Below are 16,260 nucleotides of genomic sequence, written 5' to 3'. Positions count from 1 at the left end.
TCTTCAGAAAAAGTCCATGGGTGTGTAAGGTCCAAATAATGCACAAGCTATCCAGAGAGCTAAGGAACCGGCAACACTGTCAGAAACAGGAGAGTCTTCACAGAGGCTTATGATACACACTAAGGTTCAACCAATGTGGGGTTTTGGAAGGCCAGTACCGATATTTTTAGATTGAAGTCATCAATAGCCGATATTTTGTGCTGATACTAATTTGACCATTTCTGTGTAAAAAAATATACAAGTATTCTGTTTTTCCCCCAGAATTGTACTCATGTCAGGGAGGAAAATCCTCTGAAACAGCGTTCAGACTATCATGGGACACTAAAACTCTCCATTGAAACTAATACAAAGTAAAAAAAAAAATTAGGGTTAGCAGCTTTAAGGCAGGGTGACACGCCACATCTACTGTTTCAACTCCGGAGTACTTTAGGCCTTTAATTGAAGAATTAATTTACAAAACAGATAATTGAACAATTAAATAAATGAAATGTGCAAAGAAAAAATAATCATGGCAGTTTTTATGTAGCTGTGGTCAGGAAGGAACCTCTATCATATTGACAGTGGACGACACTGACCGGCCGATATCAGCTCAATATATTGGTCTAACCCTAATACACATTACACACACACACACACACGCACACACACCACCTGAACAGACTGAACCCAGCTAGTCTGCCATTCACACTGTCTATCAATCCATTGTTAGTTGTATATCTGTCATTTATGCATATTTTATATTCTATTTATCAGCCTGGTTGTACTTTGCACGTCTATGACTTGATCTTGTCACCTTGTGTTACAGTATTAACACCTCATCATGTCACTGGACCGCTGCACTACCAGACACTCACTGTCCCGCTCACTGTCCCACTCACTGTCCCATTCACTGTCCCACTCACTGTCCCACTCACTGTCCCGCTCACTGTCCCGTTCACTGTACCACTCACTGTCCCATTCACTGTCCCGTTCACTGTACCACTCACTGTCCCATTCACTGTCCCGTTCACTGTACCATTCACTGTCCCATTCACTGTCCCACTCACTGTCCCATTCACTGTCCCACTCACTATCCCGCTCACTGTCCCACTCACCTCACTGCTGTCACCAGCTCCACCAACGCTGCAGCACTGGAACAAATCTCCAGCTTTGCATGTATCCTTGTAGTGTGTTTGTGTTTAGTCTACTGTCACACACACTACCTCTTATCTCCACTGTGTGTGAGGTCCTGTTATGTTTTTTTTTTCCTGCACCTAGTGTGTCACTCCTGTGTTGTGTAACTTGTAATGTGTCAGCACCAATTAACCCAGTCAAGCACCTTGTACATCAGTTGTACTTGGAGAGTAAAAGGAATTTGGACTCTGATGACGCAAAAACTAGAGAAACTTAATACATAATGTGCTAAAGTGACAAAAAAGCGCAATTAGAAATAATTATATTTTTCCAAGTGTGTGGGCAGCAGAGTGACCATGTGGTTAGAGTGTCCGTCCCATAATGGAAAGGTTTGATCCCCACAACAGCCGTGTGTCCTGCCAAAGTTCCCTTGAGCCAGACACTGACTCACTGACCTACTTCACTGAAAGTTGCCCTAGATAGGAGTATCAGCTTAAATTCCTAAAATGTAAATTCATAGAAGATAGAGAACAGTGTTGGGGAGGCTGTATTCTATTGCAGTTACGACCTCATCAAAATTGTATTCAGTAATGTAATCCATGCGATTACCTGAACTCAGTAATGTAATCTGATTACTTTCAGTTACTTTCACATCACTTTGCCATTTACTTTGAGGTATAAAAGTACTGGTACAGATAGGAAAATTTGTAAAATACAGGAAATTTATTTCAAGTTTGCCTACAAACTCAAAAAAAGCCACTTTTTTTTTAATATAGAGATGGCCTTCTGAGGTAACGTAATGGAATACAGTTACATTTGTTTGTATGTGTAAACAGTGTTATAAATATTCTGTTACTACCAAACCCTGAGAGAGAATGAGAGTAAGGGGAGGCATCCTGAAAATACCACATAATACAAACACTCTGCCCTCCGCTCCCAGCAGAGAATCAAAGACAGAAATAGGGGGGAAATAAATGAAAGGGAGTGAGAAAGAGCAAGTGGTATAGAACATCAAGGGGGTGATTACAGTTAATTACTGCTTTCTGGCTATGGAGTCTGCAGTCAAAGAAAGTGACTAACCATAGGCTGTGTGACTGCAGAGGCATTTACAGGGCAGACAGCTGGCATATAGGATGGCTTTGAAACGTAGAAGATACTATAAGTGTTTATGGCAGACAGGTAGATATGAGAGCTGCCTTGGAATTATCAAAGGAATGTGTTTTTAATGTTACTACTAAAGATAAGTGGAAGCTTATGGTTTGATATCTTCTGTGCACCAATCAGACAGGATCAGTTGCTCATAAACAGATTGACTTGGTAAAGAAGGTGTTCAGATTGCAGCAGGACTTTAGGTGTTGTCTCCAAATATGACACACACATACATATACACATACTATATATTGTACATGCATACAGTCATACATATACACATATTGAGTGAGTTTTAATCTACATTTTGTAATGGATTTAAGTAATTTAAAGTGGTAATCAGCGAGATACGTGTTTTTATTTTGTCTCTATCTTTGTTGCTCAGCGCTCATCACTGTGGTGTTTCTGCACTGTGCTTCCCAGAGATCACGTACATAAACATAAGATATACAATACTGTAAGGAATAAAATTATAATAGCTTTGGAAATCATGGTGACCATTTACAGGTGATTTTCCCTAGAGAGTGGACAGTCAGTGTAGTAGAGAGTAAACAACAGTATGCAGGCTGTAGCATATCTACCTCTCTCTCCAGGCATATAGAGAATACCCTGCTATCAGTTTTTTAACCTTATTTAATCAGTCAAGTTAACTGAGAGCACCTTCTTATTTACATTCTGGGGGCAGCAGTCAGGGTTACATCAACACATCACATACACACACTCATTCACACCTGAGAGCAGCCCAGTACAGTCACAGTCTTATATTGGAACCATAGAGTTATACTGAATGATCGGTCACAGTTTACCCTCCTCCTAAACACTATGGCCACTTCCGTAAAGGAGAAATCCACCCTAAAACATTTTAATACTGTTAAAAAACAGCTATTGGCGATGTACTTTGCATTCCTCGGTTCATTTTGTTGTTTGGTTGTGTATTTTTCTTCACTCTGGTCATGCAAAACCAAGCTGGATGCAACAAGTTCATGCCTGTTCTCTGGGGGTTGTTCAAAGGCATTCTGGGAAACGTAGGAATAGGGTTAGGGTTAGTCTGGGCTCATCATTAGCAGCAAGAGGCTAGCGCTCACCGTCCAGCTGACTCTGGAGCCAATATTGTCTGTGGGTCCAAGTACTACAGGTATGTAAGAGACTAATTATAGACTATATAGGTTAAAAATTGCCAAACTTATCCTTTAAAATATCATTCAGACCACATTGTACTGATTTAGCCTGGTAAATTTGCAGGGTGTTCATTAAATTTATTGCAGAGACATATAGCTGATGATTGATAGAGTTGGACTTGTGCTCTCAGAAGTTACAAGTCCATTACACATTCATTTGCAAATCAATTTTAGTTATGTTTATTTTTCTTGTCCCTTTCATGTTAGTATGACAAGATTTCTCTCTCTCTCTCTCTCTCTCTCTCTCTCTCCCTCTCTCGCTCTCTCGCTCCCTCTCTCTCGCACCTGAGCTGATGCTGCATAACAAGGCCACGTGGGACTGACCAATCAGAACGAGAGAAGAGCTCAAATGTTTGGGGGAAAGGGGCGTGGCCACTCGTGCGGACAGAGCGCTGATTGGCTGGTTGAAGCCCTTCTGCGGACTCAGCGGTGCTGCACGGTGCCGCTGTCTGATCTGCCGCTTACCTGCGCGGTCCTTCATGATTTATAAAGCCAGCCTTGTCATGCGGAGGCGCAACCGAGTGCCACGGATACAAAGACAAGGATGGAAAGTAGGAAATAAAAAAGGTGGAGAGAAATAGTCTACCGGCCCTTCTTGGTGAATCGGGATTGTTGAGTGAAAGAAAGTGGAGACAGCAGAGAGATAGAAAAAAAAACTGCGTTATATTAACATTAAACCACTAGCTGACCGCCGCAAAGAAAGACGCCATTGTTGTGTGTCAGGTGAAATATTTGTATATCATTAAAAACGCTCAGTCCGCAGTCTCAGCCCGCTCCTTTGCACACGTAGGGCTACGTGCGCCGCGCGCAATTACGCACGGTCTCTCTCCCTCCCTCTTTCCCCTCTGCCATTCACTCATTCACTCTCTCTCTACACACACACATACACACGCGCTATCTCACTTTTCGTGGGAGAAAGTAAAGAAGGGGAGAGAGAAAGAGGGAGAAGGGAGAGAGAGAGTGGTTCCAGGTCTCTCTCTGCTCTCTCCGCTTTTCGGCACTCATACCCAGTCTGACTCAATGGGGCTTTAGCACTAGGGGGTTAAACGTTAAAATAAAAGATATTTATTCACCCCAAAGCCCCTTTAGTGTTTGGGTTTTGTGCATAACATAGGCAGACATAGGTAACGTGTTAAGGGAAGAGTCGGGACAGAGGTACAGTCGTCTCCAGAGGCGTGCCTTTTGATTTTTTGCCTCGCAGAAGGTTCAGTCGGATCCCTCTCGTCGGCTGGCTTTCTGTGAGAGGATAACTTCCACCATATCCTGCATTTACAGCTCCACCAGGCCGGCAAACTACTGCACACTATGGATATTGGAGATTGCCCCTTCCGGAAGAAGCGGAGACCATGGCGCGTGGACTTCTCATCCTTCGCCTTGGTAACCGTGGCGCTCGCCTTGTGCCAAACGGCCGTGGCTCGCGCAGGTAAGACGGTTTGTCTTTGTCAACGGTTGTGGTGTTTTGTTTTGTTTTGTTTTACAGAGACTGGGGCAAGAATTGTGTAAGTTATCTGGTGTTTTTGTCCCAAAACTTCTTAAATCATCGCTGTCTACTTGGATTTACTGGGCGCAGTTAAGGTAAAGGCGTCTCTTATCGTTTAGCTAGCGGTGAGACATCCGTTATCGGACATTTCACCTGACAGGCTTCTCTCCTTTTCCCCAGCAAAATGTGGTCGACGACCCGCCACAAACAGTCAGTCCACAGTATTCAAACATGTTTATAGTTAAAGGGATATGCTAATTGTTGTAGCGACACAAACACATATCGAAGCGTAGCAACTAAAGTTTATCTCTGCTTTCTGCAACCAGACAGGCGCATCCTCCTAAATCAGTGCTGGACGGTTAACGTTAGCTATCTTACTTGTGTATTTTCTTTCGCCTAGGTCTTGTATGACTGGGCCATGCTATCGACCAGCGTTCATATTGTCAGAAATTAGTTGTGGAATAATGGGGAAGTGATACCGGGGAAAGGCCAGAATAGTAATAGGCTTTAAGCATCATCCGCGGCCGGGCTTGGCTGTGTGTCCGATAACGGACCTAGGAGAGTTGGAAGTTTTATGCGCTGCATCGGTAGTCGTCCATCACACGAATAACAGACGCAGACAAACTAAAAGAACGACAGTTACATAGATTTAGAAATGCTTTGACTTTTTTAATAAGTTGTTTGTTTGTGTTTACATTGATCAAATTAGTTTTCTTATTGGAAAGGTTGACATTTCGCAGAGCTAGCAAAACTGTAATGGACGTTACGCACAGCTCACTGTCCCAACGGTCACAGGAGAAGCTGAGAACAAGTTACAGAAGCTTAAAAAACACTTTATCTCGGACTGATAGATAAGAAAACATTAATATTATTCTAAATATGGGTTTTTCGTGGTCCTTGAACAGCACTCGCCTCTTCCTTCGCTCTGTCTGCTGGGTGTGCAGGCTGAGAGCTGACAGGTGTCATCTCTCCAAATGTTGCGGTTAGCTGGGCAGCTCAAATATTTCAGGCATTCAGGGGCTTTTTTTTCTCATTTTGAACAATTTGAGTGGCGTTGACTTTTTACATTTATTTTCCTGTTAACTTATTGTTCAATCCTTTAAAGAATTCCACTCACTTTTGACAAGATGATGCCCAGTTTATGCCCCTATCCGGAGGGGCCATGGGGTAGGACGGTGCACAGCTGCCTCAGATGCTTTTGAACGGGTTTATCGGTCAAGCAAACCGCTTAGGAAACTTGACTTGTGCTGGCATTTTCTTTTTACAGCTGAATGTAGGCCTGTGAGTATGTAGACACAGACTGCCAGTAAGGCTGTGGTGTTGGTTTGGTGTTTACCAGTTCAGCCTGTGCACCAGTCTATCCATCACTGTCTCTGGTTCTCCAAGGAGGAGGGAACAGTTTGGCATGTAGGACGTGACAATATGGACATTTTTGTTAGCTTTCTTTTCTTTGTAGAACAATATAATAATACAAATAATAAAAAATAATAATTCAGTACGATTGATGATGAAGTTAAATGATACTGACTGACGAATCATGATTTTTTCTAAACTTTAACAATGTGAAATGTCTGGAATAGCCCAAGATTTTTTTTATTTTTTATTTTTTTTCAGCTTTGTTTTGTTTGGGGAGTTCTGCGTCCTAACTTTTTCGTTTTTTAAATTATATTTTAATTATACTTTTTTAATGTATTTATATGCCCCCCCACCCCCTCCCCCCCACCTCTACATTTATAGAATTCTTTGCTATCAAGGAATGATCTGTATGCGCTGTAGTTCCCTGACTGGCCACTGGTTGTCTTCAGTCAGTTATTTTTAACACAGAGGCTCCTTTGATTCACCTGAGCAGTACAGATTTATATGAAGTTTCATTCCGGAATGACCCACACCATTTGAAAAAACCTATGATTGACAGCAAGAAATTAAAACAAATTATGTTTTTTTTTTTTTAGTTTAACGGTAACCTAACCTAACTCGTGACTAAGTCTTGAGATCATTTTCTTTTCCCCAAAATGGATCTATAGCATGGAAAATAAGTCTTCGTATCTTTTTAGTTATTTTAAAACTTGTTAAGTATATAAGCGAAGTTTGACCGACTTTGCTGAAGACGCATCATGCTGAGCGACTGTTATTTCGTATGCATGGTGAACAAAAGTTTCATAATAATGAGATAAAGAGAATATTTTTGTACAGAAACACTTGAACAGAATCAGTTTACACTGACTTTATGGAAATAATAGTTGTCGGCTCTGAAGTTGTTTGATCGGACAGATGATGAATGGCTCTTTATTCTCAGAGTTTGGACAGATTGCGGGACAGTTGCTGCAGGTTGTGCACCAAGGGGGCTTTTGCAACATAAATTGCCCTCTTTCAGTGTATTCTTTGGCCCGGTTTCCAATTTCAGATTGCAAGAGGCGATTGCACCTTCCCGTCGTCTCCCGTGTGTATTTTGGAGGCGGAAGCCTGAGACATTTTTGCTCTTTATGAATAGGTTATTATACGGCGGAGCAGCTCGGTCGCAGGGGTTTGGGAGTGAATGCGTTTAGTGTCTCCGTGTCTATGTGCGCTTTGTACAGTTCTGTTTGTGTATATGCGTCTAGCTATGGATGTTTTTTCCCAGTTCAGGGTGTGGAAATGTGTGCCACATCCATGTGAATGCGCCTCTGTGTCCAGCACCTCGGCAGGTTGTGTTTCTCATCTTAAAGGATGCTTAGATGAGCTGTGCGCGCGAAACTCTTCGTTTAATTGTAGATAAAGCCTTTTAAGCCTATTTCACCCCGTGATGAAGTGATACAGATGTAGCACATACTCCTCTACCGCGCGTCCGGTCCCTTGCGTGTGCGTGCGTGGTTGAGTCCCAGTGCGCACTATGGTCCAGACGCGATGGACCACTGCGTGTGCGCGCGTGTGGATGCGCGTCCCTGTGCGCGCAGTGTAGTCCAGCGGCAGATGTTGAAAGCAGCGCCCCACCCAGGCAGTGAAAGACCGATCTAGAGAAGAAAGCGGCCTGAAACTTTCATGTTTATTCTCTCTTCCATGGGAAAACGAAGACAGAAGGGGGTTTGGGGGGTTTGGGGCCATACAGCCTTCACACATGAAACATACCAGCAGAAAGGCATGAAAGCCCAGTTTTGTTAAAGGGAGGAGAAAATCGGAGGGCAGTATTTTCTTGACATGGATGTTCCTCAGCCTTATTTCAAAGCGGAGCTCTCCTCAAAGGACAGTCTGTCTCACTGTGGCTAAACATAACATAAACCTTCCCCTGCTCGCTCTCGCTCTCTCTCTCTCTCTCTCTCTCTCTCTCTCTCTCTCTCTCTCTCTCTCTGGTAGTGAATAGAGCTACTGTGTGGTGGAGCAGGGTTTGACAGCTCATACCTGTGACTGTATGGAAGTGTGTGGTATTTCAGGCTTCTGTTGGTCATGTGTGACTCAGTCTGGTGGCTTCCCCCGGCCGTGTCCCTCTGAGTTTCCTCTGCCTTGTCATCTTTTTTCCCATGGGGCCCTGCACCTCTAGTGATCTACATCCATTCTCTCTCTCTCTCTCTCTCTCTCTCTCTCTCTCTCTCTCTCTCTCTCTCTCTCTCTCTCTCTCTCTCTCTCTCTCTCGTTTCATTTTAAGGCTTTTGCACATGCTCTGTCCTATTTGTCCAGTTGAGAGTCTCTGGAATCAGAAGGGGAACTGTTCCCCTTCTGATGCCCATAAAACAGCCAAATATATGGCATGAATAAACATTATGACAGGTTTATGCTTGGTTTACCAACGATGTAAAAATATATGGTTTGGATGGGAATGTACAAGTCTGTACTCTATTTATTTTTTTTATTCTATACACTTCTCCATGTAACTGTATCTATTCCAGAGTTTTGATTTGAAGTCTAAAAAGAAGAACTCTTCCTTTTTAGAGCCACTAACCAGGACTCACTGCAAAAAATTTCGATCTCAAGTCATTTAGTCTATTATTGAGTCTTAAAATTGTAATTTTCTTAAAATAAGTGAAAAAATCTGGCAATGGGGTTAATTTCACTTGTTTCCAATGCAAATCAACTTGTTTCATTTTGTAGAATCAAGTGTCATTTTCTTCATAGTAGTACAGTGATCTGCCTTATTCTGACACTCGTTTCTAGAAAAGTCCTGAAAGAAGTGAAACTGCATTGGAAACAAGTGGAGTTATCTCTCCTCACTGGCAGAATTTTTATCTTGGTTTGCGAAAAATAAGATTTGAAGGCTGAATATGAAACTGAATGACTTGTCAAGATGGGTGTTTTTTGCAGTTCTTTTGCAGCTGAGGTATACGCCTGGCCGGGGAACTGAAGCTGTTTGCTAGACATCCTCCAGAGATGTAAATTCACATTGTTGGCATAGACAGATAAGGCCTAGAGGCCACAAGCAGAGGCTGAATGTCTAAGTGTCTTTCTTTCCATGCTCTGTGAGTGATATACTGTACGGCCATCACATCCCCTCAAACCATGAACTCATAAAAGCCTTTCTCAGACAAAACCACAGTAACACCACAGACTCAGAGGAACACAGCGAGCACAAGATCGCTCTTCTCTTCCTCGTAGGTGATGATTTGGCGGTTTGTGTGTGTGTGTGTGTGTGTGGGGGTAGTTAGGCGTCGTTCCTTCGAGGCATTCTGTTTTAGCAGAAGATGTACCAGCAGGACGGCAGGCGAGCGTGCCAACTTTATAATGACAGACTGTCTGTATAGGATGCTATTCCTAGTCACTGTTATTTGGCTGCTTCTAGGAAGTCAGTGTAGGAGGGCGGAGGAGGCCAGCTGTGTGCTTTTACATGTACGCTTAATGTACATCTTTTTTCCAGACAGTACAGTCTATCCATGGTAGATCTGGGTCAAACAGTATTTGAAAATACTTCTCATGGATTTAGCCTGCCACGTGTTTGGTTTGGGATGAGGAGGACAAGTTACTTTTCAATCCATCATATATTACAAGTAATACTTCAACACAACATTTGTGCTAACATGTCTTATGTGACAATATAATAAGTGCAAAAAAGTTTAGACAATTTACAGAACTTGAAAGTCAATTTTGTATACTTTACTGCAATTATCAACTTCTCTGGAACTATTTGAAGTGTCCTGATACAGTAAACTCCAACTATCTGGTAATCCAAGCAGGTTAAAACAAATGGCAAGAATTATTTTTCCAATTCTCTTTTACCTAAAACAACCCGACCATGGCATCATGTAACATAAGAAATGCCAAGTTGACTACACTGTACAATTGCCTTATTGTTATTGTGCTGATATGCATAAATTAATCAGAATCACTTTAATTATCAAGTGCAATAAATGTACAGGGATTTGTGCAGGTGGCATTTGTGCAGGAACATATTGACAACCTACAAAACTTCACTGTACATACTGACATATGGTACAGGACCTACAGTATGCAGTACATATGTATGTTTACACAGGATGGTAGGAAAAGTGCACACTTCCTTTGATTTTTGTGCATTTGAATGTGCATCTCGTGCTGTTCAGAAATATTTGGGGTCATAATTAGTTGAAAGTCAGACAGGAGTTAACATCCAGACAGAACTCATCAAAACTGTCAGCGTCCCCCCACACTCCCTCTGCAGCGCACTATAGTCTATTCAGACATGAAGCCACCATCTCCTCATGGTTGTTTTTCCAGGTAAATTACACCTATAAAGATCCCAGAATGCATGGTAGTTTTCTGATGGGGGGGAATTCCACACTGAAAAGGTGTCGCCGTAAACAGTGATGATGATAGTTTATCATGCAAAGCAGACTTGTCTGACTTGTCACTTCTGGCTAGACTGTGAGATAAATGTCCTTATCACTGTCCCTAAAGGTGTCTAATTTAGATGTATTCCCTATACTATATGTTACAAATGTGAGTTTGTATGTGTTTAGGTTTAGAACAATGTTTTGGCTTGTCGATATATCAGACCAATATTGTACTTTTAAGAAAAATAAGATTGAGGTGAGAGTGTGATTAGCAGCTTCAGCAATGGCAGTTGCTAAAACCCGCAGCAAAACCTTCTTGACTCTCACCTTAAGTAGCTGCTAACCCACCTAAAAGTGCTTTAGTGTCCCATGACAGTCTAAATGCTGTTTCACCCTGACAAGAAGGTCTTCTTTTGGAATATTTTGGCATACAATGAATATTGGCTATTGGCAGCTTCAATCCAAGGCATCACTATCAGCCTTCAAAAATCCATGAGTCAAACCCTAGTACCTATGAATGTTATTTCCCACTTAAATTACAGTCATACGTATTTTGTTTATCTGTTCAACCTCAGAGGTGAAGCACTGCCTTTCTTGAAAGCAGGATTTGTGAAGCACTGGTGTGTTTGGACGGAGTGTTAACCTCTAAGACTTTGCAAACTAAGTGCAGTCGGAGCTCAGCTGTGAAGGCTTACCATTCGGCACAGACACATCAATTGGCTGAAGGAGGGTTTCTAATTTGTGCCCACGCTGGCTGTCTGTCCCATGTGATAGTACGTTACAGTGAACCACCGACTGTCTCCTGGTCAAGGCCCTTTAGTCACATCCAGGCCCTGTGGTGCCAGTATCCTCCCCCAGCGCCAAACTGAGCCTGCGGCCTCCGGGCCTGAAACCACACGAGACTCCGGCACAGAGACCGGTACAGACAGACCGGCACGAACCGCATAATGGCACATAGGGGACGGTAAATGACTTGGGCACATGCTGGCAGCGACTCTTCAATGGAAGGGAATGTCATACAGAAACCACATGAGACTGCCATACAGTAAATGTTGGCGCTGCCCTGCAGTGAGGGCACAGGCTGGGATCAACCACACAGACTGTGGGAGACATTAGTACTGACACTGTAACATTAGTACTGATAGAGGTGGGTGCAAATAGCACAGAGCTGTTGGCAAACAAAGTTTGTCAGGAATGAGGAAAAGAATATGTTTGTTTTCTCTCACTTTTCTTATGTGTTGAATTTGTACAAGGGGGTTTTAACAGGTTTTAAGGGCCTACTAGTCATCAAACTCACTGAACACATAAAGGACCGTGGAAACTTTCAGTTAAAGTTAAAAAAGAAAAACAACCATGTTTAACAACAGCTGCGAAAAGAGCAGATGTCTAGATTCATATTGATCAAAGTAGTTTTCCTCTTCACTTTCAATCCTGTTTCCTCGCTGAAAGGAGCTCTTATCCAGTCAAAGTTCCCTGTTCCTTTAGATAGAGCATTAACCTGCAGACATCTTTGAGGATCCCTTTGTGGGGATAACAGAGGTGTTTCTGTATCTAAATGTTTTCATTTTAAAACCAAATTCCTAAACATACCCATTTTAGATACAGTTTGTCACCTGAAATTCATAAGCCAACATTTCTGAAGCACAGATGATTCTATCCTATAGCCATTTTGTAAGCAAAGGTCTTGAGAAGGGTCATATTAACTTGAATAGTAACCTGTTGTGCTTTACTTACATGGCAATTCAGTTTGTAAGTCAGTAGTAGTTCTAATTTGGATGTTGGATATCTCATTTTTGATCAAAAGCAGATCAGCAGAGATTATATTTGAATTGCATATTATTCCAGCCACACTTGCAGTACTGAGAACAAATATTTATTAGTAAAACCAATGCGTTTGGCTTGTGGCCTTCGTCAGGATTTTTCATCTTCTGGCAATTATCTCTTTCCATACTTTTGCTGCTGTAAAGTCTCAGAATCGTTCTTGTAGCTCGAACATAACCTGGTTCCTAGTCTGTAACTTCTTTAACTCTCATCTAAATCGTATTTCCATTTGATTGTTGAGTCCTATTTCAGTGAAGCCCACTCCCTTACCTCTCACATCCTAGATTTCTACAGGCACGCAGTCTAGTTTAATAGCACAAGGGATAGTATTGGTAAATGTTTTATTCTTATCCCTATAGGCCCTGCCAGTCACACACATGCACTCACACAGTGTAACATCTAGATGATAATCCCCACCACAGTAACAAACCAAACCAAACCCCCATTTTATACCATATAAATAATTTAAATTTGAATAACCCCCTTTTTGCAGCATGGGTAGTTATAATGGAATTTCTGTCTGTGTACACAAGGCATTATAAATAAATCGTAACTACAGAGCATGATGTTGGAAATTATAACTTACAGTTGGAGTTGTGCTTACACGCCTTGCCGCCGTGGTCAGCTGGACGGACGGAGAGACGCAGACAGAACTGGTGATTGAGGATAAACTTGATTTTAGTTTATTGCTTTCCTTCTCAAAATGCTTTTTCTTTCCGTATTTAACGTTTTTTTGAGGTTTCGATGTTGCAGTTTGCCTTTTCATGTTGCCGCAGTTGTTTTTTGGAGATCTCACTTCCATCTTTCCATCTCAGATACTCCCATCCAGTCTCTCTCTCCTCTTTAACCCTTTTTCCTTCTTATAATCGTGAAACTATCACAGGTTAGTTTGGCTGCACAATTAATAAAAAATAAATCGAAAACACAATTTTACATGTTTTTTTCTTGGAAATGCCACTAGACTGAAATATTGACACAATAAATTGATGCAGAGGGGACTTTGTGTATGCATGCATGCGTGCGTGCGTGTGTGTGTGTGTGTGCCTGCATGTGTGTGTGTTGGGGAGGGGGGGTACAATATTGTACATCTCTCCTGCTCTGTGTCTCTAACAATGTGGCGGTTGTGTAAAGGTGAGGGGTTAGGGGTCGTCGTGTCAGCTGGAGTGTGTGTCTGGTATTTGGCACAGCTGTACCAGAAGAAAAGACACACACACACACACACACACAGAAGTTGGTAAAAAGAGAAAAAAGCCCAGGGGGAAATAAAAGTTTTCCACTGAGGTGAACTGGGAATCACTCAGTTGTCACCTTACACTAGTCTGCAGCATTAGTATGACCCAGGGTCAACAGGATGGCTGTGTGTGTGTGAGTGTGTGTGTGTGTGTGCATACGTCCATATGCATGTACAGTATGCATAAGTGAATAACTTGATGTGCAGGTGCCTTTGTCCATGCGTGTGTGTGTGTGTGTGTGTGTGTGTATGTGTGTGCACAATATTCACTAGACCTGTATTTGTGTTCATTCTTGTTTTTTTCTATTACTGGCTTCCATAGCTTCCTATCAGTGCAATCAGTCAGGTTCCAACAGAGAATACTGTATAGAAAAGAGACCTACTGAGACTACTTTTTATTTTAGATTTTTTAATATACTACTTATATACTACTTTCTTTTATATACTACATACTGTATGTCTCCTAAATTTCTACTTTTTTTAACCAATTTTTTTATACACCACTTTTTTATAATTTTGTGTGCAAAGTTACCTGGCCAATAAAACTGATTCTGATTCATCATATACACACCATGTACGTATGTGTCTGTCTGTCTGGGTGTGTTCATGTTGTGTGCGTGTGTGTGTGTGTCCATCCCTAGTGCTGTACCTACTGGGTCTGATCTGTGTGTCCAGTTTGTGTTTGGACAGGAGCGCTGTTTGTTTTTGGTTAGTTAAGACTTCGAAATTGGCTGGGAGAATGTATGGACTCACTGTGTTACGACTTCAGTGCTAGTAAGTATTGGTATTGTTTATCTCATAGGTGTGTCTGTGTGCATAGTGTGTGTACATGTAAACACAGACACGCACACAAGCATGTTGCAGGCCTGAATGTGTGTGTCTATGCGTGTGTTACATTGTGTGTTTTAGTTAGTGTATTCTGTTAACAGTCAAACATGTCACCATTCACCAACTTCACGAAGTCTGATTCAGCTCCATCTAGTGGTGGCTGAGGGGAACAGCAGTAATTGAATGTCATTTTAAGCAGCAGGTCACATTGCACTGTATGATTGCTGGATATCACAATGTGTTTTCTATCACAGCTTAATGTGCTGGTGGTCTGCATGTATGGCCGTCTGTGTAACTCAGTGGGTAGAACATGGCACTAACACTGCCAGGATTTAGGGTTCGTTTCAGACTGGTATCGTTGTCAGATGAAAACCTTGTGACTCCAATTTTGGTGGTTTTCATTTCACTTCAATTAATTTCACTTCAATTAAATTCATTCACTTCTCTATGGGTTGAGAAAATTCTGCAACACCACTTATGAAAACCTATCAAAACCCTTTAAACTGAAAAATGCATGGATGTCAAGCTAAAAACAAGGCTGTTTTTCTTAGTTCCTGAAAAGTTGACAATTTGGAGATACAAGGTTTTCACCCGACAACAATGTTAAAAAACTCACCTTTACTTATCAATGCTTTCGAGCACCACAAAGACATCTTCAATCTTTAACACCTAGTAGAATTCTGGATTTCACTGAGTCATATTTGCTGACACACCTAATCACACAATCACTGTAGTAAATATGAGTGTTTCAGTCATTAATGCGTTTCATTACTGTTCCGGTGTCAGTGTCAACTCAGAATATTTTTCTCTTGGAGTTTTGTCAGGAGGGATCACTGTTAGTGGGCTGCGTCTGCCTGTATGAGCTACTGTAATCTTTACCCGCAGCGCTGGTGGTAGCTGCCTTCACGTGCCTGGCAGCCTGGCTGCTCTCTTAATGACAGCGGTGTAATTGGCCTGTGTTTACATCAATGGGCCGCAGCCATCTGTAAGTGCTTATGGTAAGAGAGAACGACTGAGAGGAAAGAGGGAGAAGAAAGAAAGTAAAGAGAGAGAGTGTGTGCCCCCGGCTGTCTATTTTCCTACCTTGTCTAGTTTCATATTTGCCACTCCTTGTCTCGCTTGGTGAGTGTGTGTGTGTGTCTGTTTCCCTGGGTATCGGTGCACGTTTCCCCGGCTCGGCGGTGTGTGTGTCCCTGTGTGTTGTTTTTGCGGGTGTGTTTTTGTCGTGGTTGTGGTCCTCCAGGCAGGAAGGGCCCCGGCAGCAGATGTGAGCCGGGCAGGCGGCCGGGAACAGAGGTGCACATTGTACTGGGTGGACTGGGGACCCCAGGCTGCAATCTGATCCAGTATCCTGCCATCACACAACCACGCTGTCTACTGTCACTGCCACCCCCCCCACACACCCCCCCTTCTACCAACACACACACACACTCCACCTCTGCTTACACCTCTCTCTCCCTTCATCTTCCTCTCTCCATCCTCCTCTCATCTCGTTCCCTCTTTCGCTTTCCCTTCCTTCCCCAATCTCTCTATCTCTCTCTTTCCTTCTCTCTCCCTCGCTTTCTCTCTAATTTCCAGGTTCCTGTGCAGGGAACTCTGGAAAAGTATGGAGAATAAATTTGATCCGGTCTTGAAAGGTTTGGGAATTGCAGGAAAGTCTGGAAAAGCATACAATTGTTGTTCAGTTGTTCTGTTGTACTTGTAATAACTGTTGTGAACAACTTTGACTCTCTTCAGCTGTAGGGT

The 16,260-nt window shown here is 42.4% G+C and overlaps 1 protein-coding gene across 5 annotated transcripts in view; it reads left to right on the top strand.

Annotated features, from left to right (window-relative positions):
- Nucleotides 1–4,362: 4,362 nt before the first annotated feature.
- The window catches only part of col11a2 (collagen, type XI, alpha 2), a 59,112-nt gene continuing 47,214 nt past the window's right edge, over nucleotides 4,363–16,260 (top strand). For all 5 annotated transcript variants that reach the window (XM_078290437.1, XM_078290436.1, XM_078290435.1 and 2 more), the window contains exon 1: nucleotides 4,363–4,863. In XM_078290437.1, coding sequence (XP_078146563.1) covers nucleotides 4,746–4,863 — 118 coding nt within the window. In that variant the 5' untranslated portion in view covers nucleotides 4,363–4,745. The remainder of the gene's footprint in view (nucleotides 4,864–16,260) is intronic.

The sequence above is a fragment of the Centroberyx gerrardi genome, chromosome 19, assembly GCF_048128805.1.
Source record: "Centroberyx gerrardi isolate f3 chromosome 19, fCenGer3.hap1.cur.20231027, whole genome shotgun sequence".
Classification (NCBI taxonomy): domain Eukaryota; kingdom Metazoa; phylum Chordata; class Actinopteri; order Beryciformes; family Berycidae; genus Centroberyx; species Centroberyx gerrardi.
This window is presented reverse-complemented; position numbering and strand designations above follow the sequence as displayed.